General features: G+C 39.9%; 1 protein-coding gene across 5 annotated transcripts in view; it reads right to left on the bottom strand.

Moving 5' to 3' along the window:
* Positions 1–22,307, bottom strand: part of ARHGAP6 (Rho GTPase activating protein 6) — a 322,836-nt gene that overhangs the window by 75,105 nt on the left and 225,424 nt on the right. Inside the window, exon 1 of one of the 5 annotated variants that reach the window (XM_032679815.1) lies at positions 20,922–20,940. The exons of the other annotated variants lie outside the window; for them this stretch is intronic. Coding sequence (XP_032535706.1) covers positions 20,922–20,927 — 6 coding nt within the window. The 5' untranslated portion in view covers positions 20,928–20,940. Of the gene's footprint in view, positions 1–20,921; positions 20,941–22,307 lie in introns of those variants that run through there. 5 annotated transcript variants of the gene reach the window in all.

Here is a 22,307-nt window from a genome sequence, read left to right as displayed (position 1 = left end):
GTAGCATGGGACTTTTAATTTGTTTCTTAATTATGCAAAATTCCAAGGACTCATTCTCACTCTGGAGAGGCGCAGGATTAGGAGAACCAAATTAGCAGGCAGCTGAGAATTCCTCTGGTTGCTCTCTTGTTACATCAATGACCAATTCTAGACACAAATCTGTCACAGGACTGTCAAAAATAGCTTCAGAAACAGAACTGACCTAAAATCTCATTTTTGCAGTGGACCAAAAAAAAAAAGATATGTTTCCTGTGGGGAAAAAAATGATGGTTTGGCCAAAAAGTTAAAAAATGTTTGCAGCTAAGAAAGATGTTTTCAGTCCAAAATGTGCTGGTGTGCCTCACAGGAGCTACCTTTCCCCTTGTGAGCAGGAGTTCCTGTGACAGACTCTTCCCATCATCTCCAGGGATGGCACTGCACCACCAAAGCCCCTTCAGGCTCATTAAAAAGAATCTGGAGTATAAAAACCCCTACACAATAGCTTCCAGGAGACACGGCAGAGCTATTTTGAATACAAACACATTCGATCTTTGCCTTTCCATGAAAAGTAATTGAAAAACACTGACTAGTTTAGACTTTCCTGTATTCTTTTTCAACTCTTACCAGGGAGCCTGAGAGACAGACTGAGCACTGACAGTCATACAAGGTTATATACATTAGGCTCAGCTGAAACAGCTCACTGAGAAATAAAAATAAGTAAGAGAAGTAAAACAAGATCTATTAAATTTACGCTTCATATGATCCTAAGACCTATGATCCTATTCTGAAAATACAGAAGTGGTTGCAGGTTGCATATGCAAAAAAGGCACTTTAATTATATCTGAGCTGTCTGGTCCAGTAACCACAAAACACCCATCTGCTCCAGAGATTGTCTGCCTGTGCCTCACAATTTCTAAAAAGCAGAAAGCAAACAAAACCCAATTAAATATATTTAACTTGGGCTTTTTTATCTCATAATTTTAACTGCTATCCACTACCAGAAACTGATGACTCCAAAAGAGATGATGTAAGTACTCTGAGACGTTATATTAGACTTTAATAAAAGCCCATACATTGAGACAGATAAGGAAAGAACATGCAACATCATTCCTGTTTCTAGAAAAGGAAAACATCAGAGGGATTTGCAGAGACTTTGGTTAGCTGATGAAGAGTAAAAAGGCAATGCTGGAGGAACCAAAGCTGGGTTTGCTCAGACATGCTGGTGGTGCTGCTGCTGTAATCTCCAAGAAGAGTATGCCCTATATTTTCTCAAAGACTCTTAAAAGCATTCAAACATATTCTGAGTCATTGCAACATCCTGAAAACCCCACTTTACAGCTTTACTTTTATAAAGCCACAAAGCAGATTTCATCTTTATTGTAGTTCCAAAATCCAGGTGCAACAAGCAACATTAGGTACAGCCCATACCTCACAGGTGCTTGAATCACAAGGACAACTCCTGTCTTTAGGAGTGTTTAGATTTCTCGCCTGCAGAACTATGGATACAACTGATATTTTGGAAAATGCTGCTCTAGATTTTAAGCATATTCAGTGAGAAGAGGGTGCACTGAGGTTGTCGTCCAGCCTTCAGAGGTAGCAGCATGGCCAGGGAGAAGCTTGCAGCAGCTCCCCAAATGTGCAATCAAGGCTCCAAGTCCTGTTCCTGAAACTAAAATCTTAAAGAGCAGAAGCCCTACACTCAAAGCATTTGAAAAGACATGTCTTTATCCACAGTCTCCAAAGGAAAGATAAACATAAACAAACTCAGAGGCAGACTGGAAACCTATTTTTAGATGAATGAAGAGCACAAAAGCTTTCCAATGTCCTCTTCTTACCCCCTCTTCTATTTCTTCTCCTCCCCTTATCCCCTGTATGCTTTGGCTGGTGACTGCCAAATGCTCTCTGCTCCTATTTAAAATTTTTAATGGCAATCTAGCAGACATCCCCAATCCAATTATTTTAATCTGTCTGTGTTAAGTGGCCAGAGCAGCTGTTCACCTCCTCTTATTGACATTATTAATACTGTAATTAAAATATATGTTAGTCAGCTGAAAGATCCACATAAACCTCTGAATTTTACTTTTCATTATTGATTGAGTAAAGTGCTTAGTGAAAAAAGAAGGAACCAAGAGGGTGGGCTTTGCTCTTGCTAAAAAAAGGCATGTAGGCACAGGAAGTTAAAGAGCTTTCACTGCAATATCCTTGGTTTCGGACATGTATATTACTTTTGAACTTTTATCAAACTCCACTAACATCAAAATATCACAGCATTTCGGCTTACTATTAAAGATTTCCAGTAACATACAGGTCTACAGAGCAGATTAATTGATTAGTTTTGAGGTTTTCGAGGTTTAAAGAGTTCTTTTCTACATTATGCCTTTCAATGACCTAAATAAGATTATTTGATACAGGTCATTAATAATCACAAAGAGTATTCAAGGGAAACTCAAGCCATAAACCTATATTTTGAAACAAGAGGAATTATATACACTTAAGTATCATTGCAACGTGCTTCTAACAGGCTGCGGATGTGCTTTAGTTGATTGCCTTAGACATGCTCTTTGTTCTTCAGATCCCCAGGGATCCCCTACAGGAGCTTCTGCACTAAGGGGGAGAGTCTACCACATGCCAACCTCTTTCAGAAGTTACACTCACTTTAATGTAATTGCACATAACTACTCATGTAAGAGTCCAGCTCTTCAGAGATGACATTCGGAGATGTGCTGGCAAAGCAGCAAGACTTCAACAGCTTAGTTGCACTGTGACAGTTTCCAATAGCTGAAGTTGTTGCTATTTGTTCAGAACTAGAGCAGGACAGAAAAAAACTTATATAAATAAGGCTTTTTAAGAGCCTTTACTCAAGTCTGAAGAATTCAACAGCTGCATCCCATTCAAAAAAATGGAACAGAATAAATATCCTCAGCTACAAGAATGACTTCCAGGGGCCAAGCTGAAAATCTTGGCCCCTGAGAATCATTTCTAAAAGACAACGTTGATTTTAAAGGCATTTGCAACACTTTCATGGTATTTTTACAAGTTAACTTCGTGGTATTTTGGTATTTGCTTTAAAGCCTTATCTCCAGGAGGTACGTGGAAGTCCAGGCACATCTCACTGTATGTATTTACATAAGGAATACATAAAACTCGAGTTGTTGCAGAGAGAAGCCTGCAGGTATGCTCTCTGTACTTTTGCAAAGTGAGAACCTGAGAAAAGAAACTCAAATGTATTTTTTAATTCTGTCTGATGATTTTAAAGCTATTTTTATTATTCTGCTTTTCTCAGGATCCAGGTGATTCTTCCTTTGAAACATGCAGCTACAATTCCTGGTATTAGGAAAACCACTGGCAGCTGCCCGAGCTGCTCCTTCCAAAGGGGTAAATGGGCTGTGGCAGGAGGGAGCCAGCACATTTCTGCTGGTGGCAGACATCTAGGGTAACACATCCTAACTGCTCTCACCCCTGTCTGAACTTCTGCATTTGAGTTCCCAGTTATCCACACAATGCAAATTGTATTTCCTCCTAGTAGAGCTCTGAGTCATACAGAAGCATTTGGTATCTCACCGGACTGAGAACTGATGAAATATGTGAACCTAGCTGATGAAATTATATACACTATATACAAGAGATGTTTTGGTAAAGATGGATACAACTAGCCAGTAATGCTTGCAGATGGAAACTGAAGGAATAATAAAGAACAAAGCATCTGTTAAATGTATAACTTTGTGTTTATTATTCCACAGAAGGCTACTTCCCTTACACTTCTCCATTCAAACCCTCCACTGAATAAACATTAAACATGTTTTTCCTCTATGACTTTTCACACAGTACAGAATAAATGAAAGAATATATTACTAGTGTTATTACTTTTATCATCATTATTATTACCCATACATAATTCATTACAGAATGAACTGGTTTATCCTTGAGGAATCCCTCAGACTTTTGAAACTTCACTCTTTCCATTTGACAGAGAAACTAAAGCTGGTAATGACAAAAGTGAAGGCTAATTATGGATGTTTCAACTGCTGACACATCAGCTGGGGGGCAGACCAGACCTACAGTGGGATTGCTTTTGAAATACTGCCATCTCTATCTAACTAGACATTTTAAGTATCACTTCGAAACAGCAGTGAGAAACAGGAACTTTTGGGGAAGCAATTAATTTCGTTTGGTTTACACAGATAAGAATGAAACTCCAGAAATACCTTTTTCCTCACTCCTCCCATGCAGGGAGGGAGTGCACAGTATACAGAAGTATATGCCTACGCTGTGGCTAAACAGCAAACATACAGTAAAAGAACTGAATTCCCTTCTTACAAACCATTTTCCCTTGTTGCTGAGCACTAAGTTTCCTCCAAGTTCTGACCTTTGCTAGTAAGGTAGCAGATGAAGATGCTTATCAATGGCCATCTCCACAGATGCTTGATAAAACATGGGATTTTGTGGCAAACTTGCCAACAAGTTTCCCAAGGCTGACCATTTGTCCCTCCTGCAGTCCTCTAAAAGAAGTCAGACAACCACAGCCTTCAAGGCACCAACTCATCCCTACAGAGTCCAAACCATGGACACGAAGCTGCAGACCTTGCAGTGTCCAGAAAACAGCTCGAGGCTATAGTTCATTTTATTACTTTCATGTCCAACAGTGAAAATGGAAGCTGCAGATGAACCTGACATTGCTTAGCTCGTTGCCTGCTGTAATTCCCCGAAGTCCAATTGCCATTTATAGCTATGGGGCTGGGTGGAGCATCCCTGGGAAGGAGGAGATTCACAGGCTGCATTCTTCAGCTGCTGCAAGAGTCTTTTCCCCTAGGAACTGGGCATACACTGTGCTATTATGAAAAAAACAACAGTCGGTCAGAGTTTTCAGTTACACGACTACTACTGGTTTTCAACTGATTTGGGGGCAACCTCCAAAAGAATGATTTCCAGCAGTACAAAAATTCATCCTGAAAATCGGCCCAGTGAGTTCTGTTACTGAGGATGTGAACTCTTAACAAAAATGAACTATAGTACAGATAATTAAATATCAGATGAAGCAATAATGTACTCATCATGAATTCTGATGCACAGTGGTGTAATATAACTAATAAAAAGTATTATAAACCAATACAAATTAATAATGCCTTAAACTTCTCTGCCCTTTATTGTCTTCACTCAAAAAAAAACATCTTTAGCTAACAACAGGAAAACAGTGAAAACTCTTTCAAGTCCATTAGGGACTTGCTATTGCCAGTCTGTCCTGCACAGGAGGCATTCGGGCTACCAGGTACTACACAAAGTAGCATGCAACAGAGAAACACAAAGAGCATCCACAGATTGCAATGATATAGTTAATACTGTCTTCCTCTCTTGTCTTTTCCAAAAGGCTAAAACTGCCTTCTATCTGAAAGCAAACCAGAAGACAATAGTACAAATACCATCCATGGTTCACACTTGCAAGAGTGCTCTGTTTAAAATCAAATAATCTCCTAAACGGCTTTCCAAAAAAAGATCCTTTTTTTTCTACTAGTTAATAATTACAAAAGAATTTTCTCTAATTTATTGATGGTGGGAAAGAGAAGTGCAGTTAGAATGTTATTTCTTGTAGAGAACTGAAATAACATTTTTTCCAGATTTCCACAGAGATGTTCAGTGGAAAAATGCCCAGTATCCTGAAACACTTCTCTCTGGAAATTAATTTCACTCTTTCCTTCCCATATAGTCTTTTATGGATGTGCTGAAAAGCACACAATAAAACAATACACAGCCTTTAAAAACACACTGAAATATTCATTTCTGATATTTGAAATGTCTAGCTGTGAGTTTATTATACAGTATTACAACTCGATAAAGATTTTCTACCAATCTAGAAAGTCTTTTTTAAATATTGTTTCCTGCCTTTGCACCTGATGAGAATCAGCAAGTTCTATTTGGATTAGTTATTTTACATAAATAGGTGCATAACAAAGACAGGACTGAACTTTTGTATCTAAACCTTAAGCTCTAAGGTAAGATGCCAACTATTCAAGCATGTCTGCCCGTCTCAAGTTCTCATTTATTTTCAATTCTTCTGGTAGTTACAGAAGTAATTTCATAGAGTCATCCATCACATCCTCCTGATGAAGATATCTTTACAAAACATGCCTACTTGTTTTTTTCACTGTACCATGGGTGAGAGGATAAGAAGCACTGCAGAATGTGCAAGATGAACTGTTTTTTTAGACTTTAGATTACCCAGACAAAAACTTTCTCAGAAACATAGGCGAGAAAGAGGGCAGGATAGGGTAGAAAGAAGAGGGAAGAGGAACTGACCCAGCTCATTCATCTCACTTCCAAACGAGGTAATCATTTCAGTCCTATCACCTCAAAAACGAATTTAAGTTTGCCTCGCCTTTTGACATAGGAACTAATATGTGATAAGTGCTACTGAACTCAGCCATGAGCCATCCCTTCCACCACATTGTCACTGTCCCTGCAAGAGACCACAGGGCTCCTCTCCAGGGGGGAGAGCTGACAGAGGTGGGTCTGCAGCCACAGCCTTCAGCTCAGCGTCCTTCCCCCTAAAAGTGCTCACCTCCACCGCTGGGACTCAGCCGTGAGCTGAGGGGAAAGTCCTGAAGACATACAGTCAACTTCAGCTGGCACCAGTTTAGGTTTCTAACATGTTCGCCTATTTTTCTTCAGAGCTTTTCTCTAGTCCTATTGCTTTGTGGTAACTACTCCCCCTCCTGCCCTTCAGCCCTGCAGGACTACCAGAAAAGGAAAACAAATGCTGTACAGTACAGAGGCAAACGACAAACTAAACAGCTATTAACATCACAAAAGAATACAACAACAAATCAGAGGGATGAGGAGGGAAAAGGACTGTCATTTATCTTCTGCTTAATGCCTCTTCTGTATTACAGCACATACAGTATTTCAGAAGCAGTATGATTTTAAAGACAACTATCCTTTGTAAACTGTGTTCCCTGTTTACCCACCTGTGATGAATTATTTGAGGCCAACTCTAGAAAATGACAGCCCAAGTTACATCCCACTGGCCAGGCTGTGCCCCAAGGGATGACTCTGTCCTGCTCCCTAACACTTCTCTCATCGAATACCACAGCCTCTCAGCAGACAACTCTTTTGCTGTCTAATGTAGCCCCTCTTCTAGACAACACCATGGATTGCCTTTGCAATGCCTAGAGTAAAAAAAAATTACATTAAAACCAAAAATTTATTTGCCCTTACTGAAATACGATGCACAAAAAGCATTTGATAGTCTACTGATCTGTGTACCTACAGCTGCTTAGATTTACACTATGCTGGCATAAAATCAGTGCAGTTATGCGTGAAATAAATACAGGACCCTTTTTTCTTAACAAAATAATTGAAAGGTCAGCTTGTAGTACAGTGCTGTTGAAGAAAACATTATTAATCGAGATGTTACCTCGTGTTTTTATTTGAGTATCATGTTTCATAATTTAGGATCCACATTTTGAATGCAAAAAATTATAGTGTTTGTTTCCTACTGACCTTACCACCAGATTTGCACATTCCAGTTTGAATTAATAAGGCCATTAAATCACTTAGCATTTGTCTTCATGTAAACAGTCAGAATCTGGTCCTCCACTCTCGGTCACATAACACAGCTCACAGACTTTTCTTTGTATAGAAGGTATTCTCTGTATAAAGAGATGCATTCTGCATAGAAGATAAACTCCAAACAGCAGACATTTACCTTGCCAGTAGTACTGTGTTACTATCTAAAGCCAAGGATGGGAGAATTTATTGGCTCTGCTGACAGTCACCATAGATTTTAAAACTCCACAAGCCAAGAAACATTCATCTAAGTCATCTTGTGGGCTTTGTGCTGTGTTGAATTTAGACCTGTTTTCTAAATCTTGGAGTCTGCCTCACCAGTAAAACAACCCAGGGGAAACCAGTGCAGCACACAGATACAGCTGGAGCCCCACAGAAGCTGTAAGGATATCAACACAAAACATGGAAGAAGATATGTGTGTGTTTGCATTGCAGTTACGGGTTGGTAGTTTAAGAGAAAAATACCACATATTAAGAACAATTTATTAACAAAATAGTAATAACAGAATGAGAACACTTAGTTGTTCTGGGTTAAGAGGTAGGGGAAAAAAAAAGCTATTAGAAGGATGAAGACTTTGTAGCTTTCTCCTGTGCCCCCCATTTCCCACTCAGGCTGAGTTCCTTTACGCCTCTATGTGCTTGAGCAGCCCACAAAATTCCCACTTTGCCCAGCTGATGAATTAGCAAACAAAACTGAAAAAAATAAACAAAAAAAACTAACAAAAAACCTCCACCTACTGAAAACTTGTAACATGCTGTAACAATTAATTACCTGTTTTAATCTGCTATATATTTAAAAAGTTTCCATACAAAGGGATGTAACCTACCAAAAGGGCCTAAGCATAAAGAAAGCCATGTAGGATACAGTTACACGGCCTTTTATAAGGTGGAGTGCTTTCCAGTGGGCTAAGAGCGAACCTCACCTTGCTAAATTCTACTGTGATAGTGAATATTCCTGACTGTTCTTGTCTTTATGGCACTATGCAATGAAGATTTTTATGAAGGTTTCTCAGTACTGGGGGAGACGGACCCCACTGTCCCCAGAGGAGGTTGCAGAGGCCCAGAGAAGCTGGCTTTAGTCACGGGGTGGATTGCAGTGGTCACAGAGGAGCCAGCCCTGACTAGAGAGCAAGCACATCTTCATGTACATCAATGACAGATGCTTATATTTTATAAATATTTATCAGAAGGTGTTTTACTTTGTCTCTACACTTGGGGGGACACACCATGGTGCCTGCCCCACTCAGATAGTGCTGATGGAGAAGCTGCAGGGTCTTACCTAGATTCCCATCTGATCCATCCACCCAGGTTTCTCTGCAGGGAGGGGGCTGGTGCACGGCCAAACCATGCCCCAGAACCCACATGAGGGAGTCAAGATGTGCCCTTGGTCTGCTAGTACAGCTGGAGCCTTCAGCAGCTGTGCACGCACAGGGGAAAGACACAGAACCCTATAGCCAAGGAGCTTGTACATGACCAACTTTATGCAGCTAAACAAGTGACAACACATCAACAGCAATGCAATTACTACCTGTGGTAGCACTGCTAACTTGCAGCTAAGGAAAGACACCATGTGCTAGCTTATGAACACGATGGAAGTTAAAATGAATGTATTTACAAAGCGTTTTTCCAGTCAAAGAGTGCACATGTGGTTAGCTAACTTAGCTCTGCCATCTGCTAAGCTTCAGCAGCCCTGGGATGCTCCCCATACCGTGGCTTATCACTGCTGACACAGACAGTTGACCAAACGGTTCTCTTGCTCAGGGCTTAGGCTGAAGAGCTGTGTTGTCGCGTGATTTCAATTTAGGATGGAGAAAACCACAAACCCATAACCAAAGGCTGAAATGTATACTGGCAAACTACACATGTCTGGGCTCGTGCGCTGGCAGTGACCCAGCTGGCAGGGAACAGCCTTAATCCACACTATTAAACTGCCTATCCCTGCAGAGCAGCCACGTCGAAATGGTCTGTCAGAAATAACTCCCGGCCTGTGGTAACTATATGCCAACAGCACAGATGATTAAATCCCAGCACCAGAGGATGCTCCTTGACATGGCTCACATGGCTGTGTAGACATAGCCCAAGAAATCAGAGCAGGAGGCAGAAAGGCAGCACCTGCAGTCAGGGCACTGAGGTATCTCTAAGAAAGTTACTCATGCTCTGCAATATGCCCTAAGCAAGAGAAGATATGAAGCTGTACTGTCAAGAGTAAGGCAAAGGGGGAGAGAGAGAAGCATATCCTTGGTTTACATCTCCTTTCATGGTTGTGCTAGACCTGTGCTGCCTACTGCCTCACCTTCAGAATGCAAATGATAAAGAGAAAGAGATTCTGGCCCATGACTGAGCAGGTCAGTTCTTCAAACCTGCACAAAAAAAGTAATACTACATTTTGTGATTTATTTTTCCTGCCCAAGCTATATGAAATATTTGTTGTAAGAGTGACCTTGTGTGTATACTAAGAAGTTTTAACTAACTACAAGAAATAACCAACATTATCATTAACATCAGTGCTATACATTAATTAACATTTTGCCCACATTAGGATAGTCTTTCCAAGGTACTCTCAGTCCTACTGACAGGATCACACTACTCTTAAAGCAGCACCAAGCTTCACCTGAGCCTCAACTAGATTCAGATCAAGTGACAGAGAATTCAGTGTACCCCCAAGTCCGGTCGATTCATATGTTTGTTATCATTTGATGCTGTTTTCTACAAAGTGGACACTGGGATTGCTTCTCTGAAATTACATAGGAAGTTGTTAATAAAGACAGCTGAAGCTATTAGTATTATTTGCAGACAGTAGTAAGTACTTCTTTCACCTACTCGCCAACCCACACCACATTCAGTGGGACCTTGCATACAAGCAGTTAAGCACAAGATGACGCGTCCTGTTCGATGACAGCCAAATCAGTAAATCTTTGAAAATACAAACGATATTTTTCCTTTGGCCATCCTGTTGTATTTGACTTGCAACAAATTTGACTGCTGGCAGTCTTTAGCTCTGCAAGAGCTTAGTAACAGTGCTGTCTTCATTGCACATTTTAAACCAGATTTGTCAGCTCAGTATATTTTTTTCCTATTTTCACTCCTGCACAATTCTTCAGATTGTAGAACAAAAACAAAACAAAACAAACCCATGAAGGACTAATTAGTTCTGACACAGTGGGTTCCCTGATGGCTGCAGTTTCCCAGTTCCTAAGAAGAGATCCCACTGTCTCCAAGCCCCCCTTTCCTGTTCTCCTGGGACAAGAGAACAGTTTGACATTTTCCTCAGCTTTGGAAAGGCAAATGAAATAAGGAGACCTATGATCTATCAGATTTATTTTCCTACTTTGAGAAGCCTAAGCTATTGCAGCCTATTAATCTTTTCCTTTTAGCCCAGGGAAAATGATCTTTCCAAAGGAAAGGAGCTATTCCCTCCACTCTATGGCAGGATAGCAGGTGATCCCATTACTCCTTGAGAAGCAATAGCAGAAGGGATATTCTCCCCTCCATAATAAAACACTAACAGAGCTCTGTGCAAATTGAGCAGAGTAGAGCAGGAAGTTCAGGCAGCACAAGGATTTTCTTTAGATTTTAGTTGTTCCAGCTAAAGAGGTACTTGTCATTTCCCTGTCTGAGCATTTTTCACTCCATTTTACTTCAGCTAATGACTATCCAACCAAACTACTGTTCATCTTTCTTCTCCCACTTAATGCAGAATATTAACATTAGCTTCTAATTAAAGAATTGTCACAGAATATAGAAACTGTAAGCCACACAAAATATTTGGGTGGATTTACACCATTATTGCATTTTTTTTTTCATGGTATGAAAAAACAATTGTAATCTACTGAGCCTTACTCAGCATTTCCGCAATGTTCTTCCTTAGTGGGACTTCAGTAAGGTTAATGGAAATAAAAATGAAAACATCACTTAAAAATTAGTGTATTAGCCTAACTTCTACCACCATGAAAACTCTGAATCCTTTTGTTCTGAAACTTCACAACAGGACAGAAGAAACACCATATCTGGTTCACAAAATACATACCTAAATACTTGAGAAGGCAGGAGCTCTATACATGAAAATTGAAATTTTAGTAATACAATTTTGTTTTCTGAAATTATTTCTGAAGATTATCGAACAACACAGTTAAGTTTATTTTCATAACCTGACACAGCACTACTAACACAGAATATGAACTAAATTGGCTTATTAGAAAAAAAGGAAAATACTTTACTTCTCTTCAACTCCCAATTGTGATGATGTGAATGATGGAAGACCTCAAAGCCTTATTTGTAAAGGCATAAAGTCATTAGGGGCTAAGAACTGGAAAACCTTTCAGAATGTTATCCAAAGCAGGAATTCACCCATCTACTCTGTTTCTCCTCTTCACTAGGGTGAGCAAGGATATTCCCTGTAGGAAGATCTGGTTGCTCACTCCCTGGGTAAACGCATGGATGACAGTTCTGTGACTGCTTAAAACTATGTGCAAATAGATACTAATCCTCCTTCTCCAATACTGAATCTTGAGCTGTGAAATCTTTTCACTGAAAACCTATTATTTCTTAATTCTATGAGAATGGGACAAATTCTTGCAGTGGAAATATCAACTCCTCCCAGATTCTTAGCTCTGCTAATGACAGCATGTTGAAGGCATGACCTCCTTAACTTTGATGTACCTCTCTGAAGAGAGGTCACTTCAGCTAATACTTTGAGCAAGACAAATGCACCACACCATTATAATAAAAAACATTATGAGAAATTGGCACAAAATTCTATATTTTGTGAACAAAGTTACATTAAGATAGATAAAACAGCCAGGAAAAGGAGAAAAAACTGTAATTCTATCAAGGGAGTGGTCTTCAAGACAGCTGTTAAGTAAATATTTTTATCAATTTTTTTAAAGTCTTCTGTGAGGTTTCTCAAAGAAAAAAATGCAAACATCAATCCCCAAAAAATCATGAGAGCAAAAACTCAACACAGTAAGAAGGGATCATGCACAGCTCTCGAATATTTTTGCAGATTCTCCAGTTGCTAAAGCTTATTGTTGTTTTTTTAAGGCTATGACTGCTCCCACATTCCTCTCTCAGGATCTACTAAAGCTGTGCTGTTGGCAAGTATTGCTACATTACTTTTAAATGACATTTAGTCCTTTCGCTCTTGGTACTCATGAACAGGGCTTCAAAATTAAAGGGAACTGCCCTCAGAGACTGCAGAAACAATGAAGATCAAAACCAAAAAAAAACTCAAACATTTGCATTCTGTCTTAAGATAAATTCCAAACTCCAAAAGAATTTTATCTCCAGTTTGCTGTTCCCACTAAACACTTAATAATAAATGAACCAACTTACCAAGCTGACAGCAGAAGATCTGTCCCTGACATCTACAGATTGTAAAGCTGGTCTGTATACTAAACACTCTGACTGGAATTAATTTTAGTAGACCTCTTGGGAATGCTTTGTCTGATCCATGAGACAGTGCCATTGTCTGGGGAAGGTAGAAGCCTTGGTGCTGAGAGCTGTCCTCGTACCAGGTGGGACCCCTTCAGATCAAGGACCCTCCTAAACCCCCACAGTTCCTCATGGCATCAAGTTCAGGTGGCTGGTTCAGTCAGTGGTCAGGGAGATGAAGAGCCTCAGCACAGCTCCACACAGAGATTCCCAGCATGCATAGGGGAGTGTTAAGGAAGAGACACCCACCTTGGTCTTAGAGGTAACACACGGCATTTGGCAGCTCTATGCCATTACCGCTTTCAGAAGACTAAACTACTTCCATGAACAGCAAAGGGAAAAGATTAGTACAGCAAATGAAAACTCGCTTACCTGACATCTGGAATACTATTTGGTGTGCCATGGCATGATGTTACACAATTGGCAGCTGTTCCAGGCCAAAGGGCAGGATTTCTTTTCCAAACTCCTTCAATCTTATTAATCTTTCCGTAGGAATGAAGTAGAGATAGCAACACTGTTTTGACCGATAATGCTTCATGTAAAAATAAGCTCCTAACAACTTCAGACAGAAGGTAAATTTGCCAGTCAGCAAAACATTGAAGTACATGCTTAGTTTAAGAAGTTTTGCCATCTATTGTGTGCAACTACTCTCTTGGATCACAGATGTGGGCTCAGTTTTGTATGAGTGAACTTGAGCTATTTCGCAAATCATCTCACCCATCCTGGCATCCCTCGACCGAAAGAGGAGCTCAATCTTTCTGTCAGCTACAGTGAGGTACAAGACAATTGCCTTATATGTTTAACTGGTGGATGAGAAAGCTCATGCTTGAAAAATCCTGACCTTAGTGGCTTACCAGTAACTCAGCAAGACAAATCCATCACCGCTATATTCATTATATGAAGTCAAAGTCTGCCAGCAAGACCCAGGCCAAGACCTATGGTACTTCTGAGTAATTTTACTTCATAACACCAAGGCAAACAAAATACATCTTACAGTTTCCTTTTTTAGCTACCTCCATCCAACACAACCTGGTTTTATCAACTTCAGCTAAAAAGTAAAATATTTTCATCCTTCTGACACACTCATTCACTTTAAAATACCTGACAGCAGGAAGACAGTGATTCATTATTAAGTTACATTAGTGTCAACCAATGATGCAAAATCAGAGCACTGCAAAGGGAACCTGACTCACTGGATCTTCAGACAGAGAGGATCCATTTCAAAACAAGTTCAGAAGATGAAAACACACAACTATAAGGAATATCTTCAAGTGTCAGTCCTGGTTTATCAGTCCAGAAAGTTGTTTTGAACATGGAAGTTCATGCAGCAAATTAAATTCTGAGTTTGCTATATTGTATGACAAAGGAATTTGCCTAAAAATGGGAGGTGTTCATGCATATGAATTCAGGCAACTCCACAATCATAAAAGCCCATTATATCCTTTAAATGGAGGGGGAAAAATAGAAAACAAAAATCTTGTTTTCTTCAGGGAGCTTTTTTTTTCCTAATCAGAAAAGTTCAGAAGTGTTTAATATTTGGAAAAGGTTATCTCTGTAAGAGAAAACGTGATCATTACATTAGGAAAAGAGAATTGCAGATTTTGGAAACTATGATATCTGCTTTTCCCCTGCTTTAGTGTTTTAGCTAGTACAAAGATATTTCCCATTCCTCTAAGACCAGATGGCTTAAAGTTTTAACATTGTGGACTGCAGCAGCAAAGTTGAAACAGAACTGGAAACACAGAGGTTTTCATTCTCATGCAAACGATAATGGTTTAAAAATTTAGTTTCAGCTCACGAGGTCCATAACAAAACTTTGAAAATGTGTTACAGCAGGAGGCTCTGCATTGGGAAAAAAGACAGAGAAAAGTTTACCAGAGGGTCTCCGTCTGCCTTTTCACCTAGCAAATTTGGGACTTCTCAAATTTTATGACTTTGGGCCAGTGTCTCCATGTAGGAGGCAACTCCAGACCAGAAACTTCAGCACTTCCAGACTCACCTGAAAAAAACATTGTAGTAGACCCTGTGGTCTGCATCAAAAATTTTCATCTTTGAATTGCCAGAAATTAATAAAACTCTAAGTTTTGTCACACAAAGTTTGAGTCTTTTTTTCATGGAATTATTTTCCTCAAATTGTTCTATCTTATACTGCTGTTCAGCACTCAGAGGATACTGAAAACCTTTTCTAGAAAATGGTGCCATCATAGGTATTACAACTGACTCAGAGCTTAACAGCACCATCAATACAATGCTTGGCTCTGCCATGTGTTCTCATACAAGGAAATATGCTAAGATAGCATACCTATGGATTATCATTGACTCCTTTTCTTTATTGGATGAAGGAATACCTTCTTTGGGGCGTAGCAACACCTTGGCCTCGAGACCTGAGGCAACACATTTCCATTTTCTTCTGCTTTTGTCTGTATATGCAAAATCTCCATCACAGACAGACTGGCATCGACACCAACTGCCTATGAGTATGTGTACAGAGGCATATTACTGCAGCACTAGCTCTTACATTTGTTACACAAAAACCCAAATGCCAAGCATTTAAAAGTGCTGTGTCAAGGCATCTGGAAAATGAAGCACCCAAGTACCCTCACGGGGACATAAGTTAGGAGAAAGCAACAGAAACTTCCTTCTTGCATGCTCAAGAGCTGGAATTCAAACACAAGGGAAGATAATATATGAGGCCATACTCCACAAAGACAGATACAGCACAGTATTGTGGTGTGGAGGCACTTTTCCTTTTAACATCCCACATGAATAAGTATCTTGCATTTTTCTTCTATTATCATAGAATCATAGACTGGTTTGGGTTGGAAGGGATCTTAAACATCATCTACTTTCAACCCAAGGGCAGGGACATCTTCCACTAGACCAGGTTGCTCCATCCAACCTAGCTCAGAACACTTTCAGGGATGGGGCATCCACAGCTTCTCTGGACTACCTGTTTCAGTGCCTCACCACCCTTACACCAAAAGATTTCCTCCTAGTATCTAATCTAAACCTACTCTCTTTTCAGTTTAAAGCCATCACTCCTTGTCCTATCACTACACACTTATGCTTCTATTATATTATCCTCCCACTTGAGGAAAGGGAATATTGATAAAAGAACAAAATCCCCTTTTTGGAAAAGAGTGTTCTTCTGTGGTTTGGAAAGATGTGTACCATCAAATCACAGAAGGACAAAATGTGGTTCAAGAGCTTTTATTATATAGACTGCACAGAATAACGGGCCATCCTCAAGAGTCTCTATGTGCCACTAGAGTATACATGCTAAATAGCAGCAAGAACACAATAAAATTGTGCATTCATCCAATGGCTATGATTCAATGGGAACTGGCTGCGTTGCCAACCACCACCGACAGATGCAGAGCCTACCACCTCTTCAACACAGACTCTACAGTATTCCAGCACCAGCTGATGCAAATCCCGATGCTGTATCATTTCACCAGCAGCACAGCACCAGCCAAGCCTGCCAATGCCAAGTCAATCTGCACAACTGCAGGTGGTAAACAACCAAACCTACAAAAGCAGCTTCAGCATCCCATAAATTCCAGCCAAACTATGCGCCCTAACAGCAGGGGAATCCTCACCTGCCCACGTATCCCATGAACCCACCATCCTGACTGTTCCTGGACTAACCTCTGGAGCCACAGCAGTTCACTGACAAGGAAAAGCAAGAGGCAATAAGAAAAAAGCTTCTCTCTCATCCCCTCCTCCCCTCAGCCAGAGACTGTGCTAAATCACTATATCTGTCTCTGGGCAATCATAGTCTTATCAGGTTGGATTGACTTCTATCAATGTACCTTCTGTCAGATTGGACCAAAAGATCAAATTTTAAACAAATTTGTAATTAAGTCAGATATTTGATTGGACAGTCATCTCTCTTACAGCAGAATTAACATATCGATACAGCCTCAAGTCTGTCCTGTCAAAGTTCATGAAGTTACATGGAATGTCAGACGAAGAAATGTGTGTTAGCAAACTATGCAATGCTGTATGAGGACTACACTTAGCAGGACCTTGCATCCTAGGAAAACATAAAAAACCTAAAATTGTGGCCTTTGCAAAAGGTAGTTAATAACATGTCCTTTTATGTTTAGAAGAAAATAAGCATGCAATATAATACATGCTCACTAAGTGATTCAGAAGGCATGAAGATTATAAGAGCTTCTAACAGTGCAACTAGCTTACACAATTTTTAGCTTGTTGCTCTTCTCCCCATTTTATACTTTAAGCTCACTAATGCTTTTACTCGTGTAAAAGCTGCAAATCTCATTCTTTCAGTATCTTTGAACTCATTTCTTATCACCACTGGAAAAGAGACAAAACACAAACCTCATCAGTGCTGCACGAGAGCTCTTTGTAAGGCTGGTTTTAATTTCATTTTTTTTCTTTCTCCTTCAGGATTAAAGACCAGGAAATCAGAAAAAAAATCTAAAGCATGTTAGGCATTTTCACTTGCTTTCAAAAATCAATCCATCTCCTGTAGTCAGCAGTGCATACCTCCATTAACTCTCCTCCTCAGTGAGCACTCTAACTGGAAAAACAAAAGTGTGTAACTAGCAGAGAATAAAAATACTTTCAGAAAAACAAAACAAAAGCCCAAACAAACAAACAAAAAAACCCCAACAATTCTTTTGTTGAACTTGGGATTTAAAAGATGAGCTTGAAGTGTTACACTTTGTACCAAAAACAGCTCAGTGACTGCACAGAATAAACACGCTATCCTGAAAAATGATCACACTGTGGTTTGAAAAGCTACGATATACCAAATTATAAAGACTATCTGATAACTTTAATCTGAAAAAAGTACTTAAAAATACAGACATAATTAATCCACACCATGAACTCTTATTGTAATTGAACTTGACCTTAGATAGTGAGAACACGACCCTGTTGCAAAGTACTTTGCACTTCTAGTAAAAACATAGAGAATTAAATCTCCATGGACTGTTTCTAGTTTTGTTTTTGCAAATTATCTGAGAACACAAGGCCATATCTTATTCCTTCCCTTATTAATGAGAAAAGAAAGAATATTTTTTTTTTTGTTCTGAGAGAACTGAACTTATTAAAAACATTTTATTAAAATCAGTGGCTTAACTAGTTCCATTTTACAACAGAGTCTAAACCATTTACACTTCTGTTAATAGGCACACAAGCAGGGAGTTATTAACTATAATATCCTTAAATTAAGTTTGACAGGCTTATACCACAAAAGTTAGCACTATTAAAGGCACAGTGCCAGTTCGCAGGCTATATAAGCAACCTCAACGGTAAGAGAAAAGCATGAGAGAGGTATTTGCTATCAATGCCATGAGTTGGCATTCTGGGGGAGGATTTACACCACAATTGTCAGAATTCACTTTCCCAAAGAGCCACAAAAACACAGAAACAGGCTTAGTTTTTTTTTAGTTAAAAAAAAAGATCTCCTCCCTGGCCTGACTCATGGAAGCCAGCACTACGCTCCCTGTCAGCCTCAACTGACAGCAGGAGTGCTGCTGGAGCTCCCCTGGAGAAAGGGAGAAGAGCTTGCGATGAGAAAGCAATGATTCAGCCACCAGCAGTAAAAAGTGGCTGCTAGGAAATCCCCAAAACGTGTCCCAACAGTGAGCGCAGTCTGAGCCTGGGTGAGGTACACCCCAAGCACACGGCTCCCAGCTCTGCTGCTGGCCAGGGTTGTGCTCACTGGGCACTCATGCCTCCACAGATGTCCACTGAGACTTGCAGACACACTGTACTTAAACATCTCTAATCTTTCATTTTGCTTTATTCAACAGGAACAAAACCACACAGAAGTGAAGGGGCTTCACCTGAACTATCTGTCTCCATGTCAAACTTCCTACAGAGGCATTGCCAGCTGCAGCATCAACACAAGCTGCCTACACTGCCTGGCTTTAGGTCCAGGCATCAAACCCCGGCCCTCTTCAGCATCACAGACAAAACCACTCTTCCAGGAATAATCTCTTCTCCTTTAAGCACGATGCTACACCTGCTGAAAATTAGCTCTTATTGGCTTAGTCATCAGGGCCATCTCCTAAAAGCCAACAGAAAGTCAGAATTCTACTAGCAAACCCACTCTTCATCCAAAATAGTCTGTATTTTTAGAATGCATAGCCAATTTAAAAAAAAATAATTTTACTCTTTTTTTCTGTTTTAAAGGCCAAAGAAAATTAATTTACTATTAAATTTAATAGTAACCACTTAGAAAGAGAAGGGAGAAAAAAGCTTTAGTTGACTCTAAAACAACTTACTGTTTGCTTTTCTAACCAAAGCAAAAGTCAACCTCTAGACTGTGCTGCCCATACACTGAGATTTTTCTTCTACATATTGGCAATGTCCCTCTGCATGGATGTTTGCTCTAGAAAATCATAAATGGTATTGCACATCACAAAAAAACCTGTATGGCAAGTGCTGTTGTTTAAAAAGAAAGGATTTTGTACACTACACTGGATGCTTTGCAGAGCCCCATTATGAGGTAACTCCTTAGTGTCCACTCCAGCCCTAGGACACTACACCAGCTCATCGCAAAGTACCACGGAGAAGAAATACAGACAACTGGAAAGGAGCTACTGCAGCACTTGGCATCATGCACTTCAATTCATCTCTAACCACTGTGCAGGACTGCCCCAGCACATGAACAGAAGAGTTTAAATCTCAAGCTGCCTCCCTTGGAGTGATCCTGTAGCTGCCTCTGGATCTCAAAGAATCGCTTACAGCAACTAATGTTTGCACACAAAACACAGGAAACACAGTTCACAAGAAGAAAAATGCAGCAGCAGCAATGGGTGGGGGAAGAAAAATCTCCTTTCCACAAGAGATTCCTCGGTAAAAAATTAAAGAAAGCAAAGATAGAGGAAGACAAAAAAAAAAAAAGAACAGTGTTGGTAGGGGAAATGGGAACAATAAGCAGCATTTGACAGACAAAACTCTGCATACTGATTAAAAAGTTACTAACCTTTCAGCACAAGCAGAAGAAAGAACACTGAATTCAAGTGGAAAACACTCAGCTTAATCTGTTCTTAAAGCTAATTTGCAAATTAAGACCACAGTGATTGCCTTCATTTGTTTTTGAGAACCAAAGTGAGACTTTTAGAGAAACGAGAATCAGGAAGTGGCATCAGAAAAAGGAAGATACAAAACCAGTTCATTTGAAAAAACCTAGGAAAAAACCTAAGGCAACAGCCCTCGGCAGGTAGGCCGAGGGGCACTGAAGGGCACCCAAAACCTTGCATATCAACCTTTTGAGGGACCTCTACACCTTCTTACCTGTTGTATTACCATGAGCAGACTTTCAAGGCTGCAAATGATAACTCAGAGCCACAGTCCACTGGGAAGCACATCGGCACATTAACCATTTGCAAACACAAGAAATGCTTATCTTTGACTCCATGCTTCTGAAAACCTGTTTCCTAAGATGAAGATTTTGTAAGAGCAAGTCCACTGTCAGCTAGATGCCCATGTATTACCACCTTGCAATGACTTATAGCTGTCATTTATCATTTCATAAAGGTCCATTTTTTTGATTACCCTGACAAAAGACATGAAGCAACAAGAGAATGATAAGAGCAAACAATCTTTTCCCTTCACAAATAGTCCACTTCTATAAAAACACAGCCCACTAGTCTGATGTCACTTGTTCCAGAATTCCTCCCCCATGTATTTACCACTTTTAAATTTTAAAAGCAGCATTACCCAATTCACTAGCTCACACCTGACAGAGAATTATTCCCTCATTTCCTCACATATAAATAAGGAAAACCAAAAGATAAGCTCAACTGACCATAATGCAACATACCCACTAGCTTTGCATTCCCTTCTCAGACAGAAAGTTACAGACCTGGATTTAAGTCCTATTCCCTGACCTTTACCTTTGCTATACAGCCTTTCATAGAGGAAGAACGCATACATGCATAACATGGAAAAGACAACTTGAGGAAAATCACCTGCATCTTGCTGAGATCCTTTTTCTTCCTACTGCTACTGACTTACTGCTGGGGAAAAAGCATAACCTCTATAAATACACGACATATTTGGCATAGGGCACTGCTGGAAATCAAGGAAGAGATAAGCAATGCTTCATTTTCTTTAGCCACAGCCAACTGGCTTTTGCAAGCCAATTAACTGGGAAAAAAATCCCATAAGAGACTTAAAGGGACAGACTGGGAAAGAAAACCAAGAGGGAAAAGAATGACAAGAAAAGAATTAGTGGAAACCTCCAGCAGATTGCAGGGTACATCACATTACCAACTTGCAACCTGAGAGAAGATGGAGGAGTTTTCTAAGGTACAGATTCAAGTTGGGCTGAGAGTGTGAGATGTATTGAATATCCCACTAGAAACAAGTGGAAAAAGTAGATGAAACTTCAGGGAAAGCAAAGGCAAACTGGTGTAAAGCAAAGAATAAAACAGAGAAGGAGAACTTACAAAATGAAGATAAAAATCAACGTGAGACCACATGAAATTAATTGAAATTCATCTAGAAAGCAAAACAGTTATTTCCCCTAAGGGATATTTCTCTTGATACAAGTTCACATGCAAAGACTATTTATTATTGTTGCCTAAAAATTCCAGCAAAGTAAATTATTCTCAAGTCCAAAGCATCCATGGGAAATTTCTCTTCTTGACAGCTAAACCAACCAAATTCGTAGTTTCAAATATCATAACACGATGAAAAAGAACAGCATGAAGTGTCTCAGGTATTTTTTTCAGCACTTCCATTCTACCATCAAAGCCATGTAAAACGACTGAAAAACATTCTCTGAAAAACAACAGAGTTAAGAATTTTTTTGGGGGCCCACAGGGATTCCCAGCAGCTCAGAGCTGTTTGTGGAATGCAGCCACCCTGGGAGGCTTCAATCTCTTAGCCAAGCAGGAGCAAAGGGATTCCATCAGATACTAATTGTCCATAGATAACATTACCAGCATTAAAATCAATCAGAAAATGATCTCCCGAGAGAAGTTTTGTGCCATTAACTTGAATGAGTCTGCATGTTATCATACATTAAAGAGTGGAAAGTTTCCACAGAACTTAAAAACCTAGTGCTTATAGTTCATTTCAAACCCTGTAAAGTGATTAGGGCCTTGATTAATGGAGAGAGAGGAATGATTTTGAAGGCCTCTGAGGTACAAAACACTCCTCTGCAGCTGAGAAAGAGAGCAGCCCATAGCTGGAGCAAACAGTGAAGAGCCCAATTGGAACCTACTGCTTTGAAAGAGGCAATTAACAGACTTTGACTGCAAGGTCAGCCACCCTCTTGATTCCTCCCACCATAAAGGTTCCCCTCCCAAACCTTCCCAACCACGTGGGAAGCCCAGAAGACAGCAGTGGTC

This window comes from Chiroxiphia lanceolata, chromosome 2, assembly GCF_009829145.1.
Source record: "Chiroxiphia lanceolata isolate bChiLan1 chromosome 2, bChiLan1.pri, whole genome shotgun sequence".
In the NCBI taxonomy this organism is placed as follows: Eukaryota; Metazoa; Chordata; class Aves; order Passeriformes; family Pipridae; genus Chiroxiphia; species Chiroxiphia lanceolata.
Note: the sequence above shows the minus strand (reverse complement) of the source record. Positions and strands in the feature narration are given on the sequence as shown.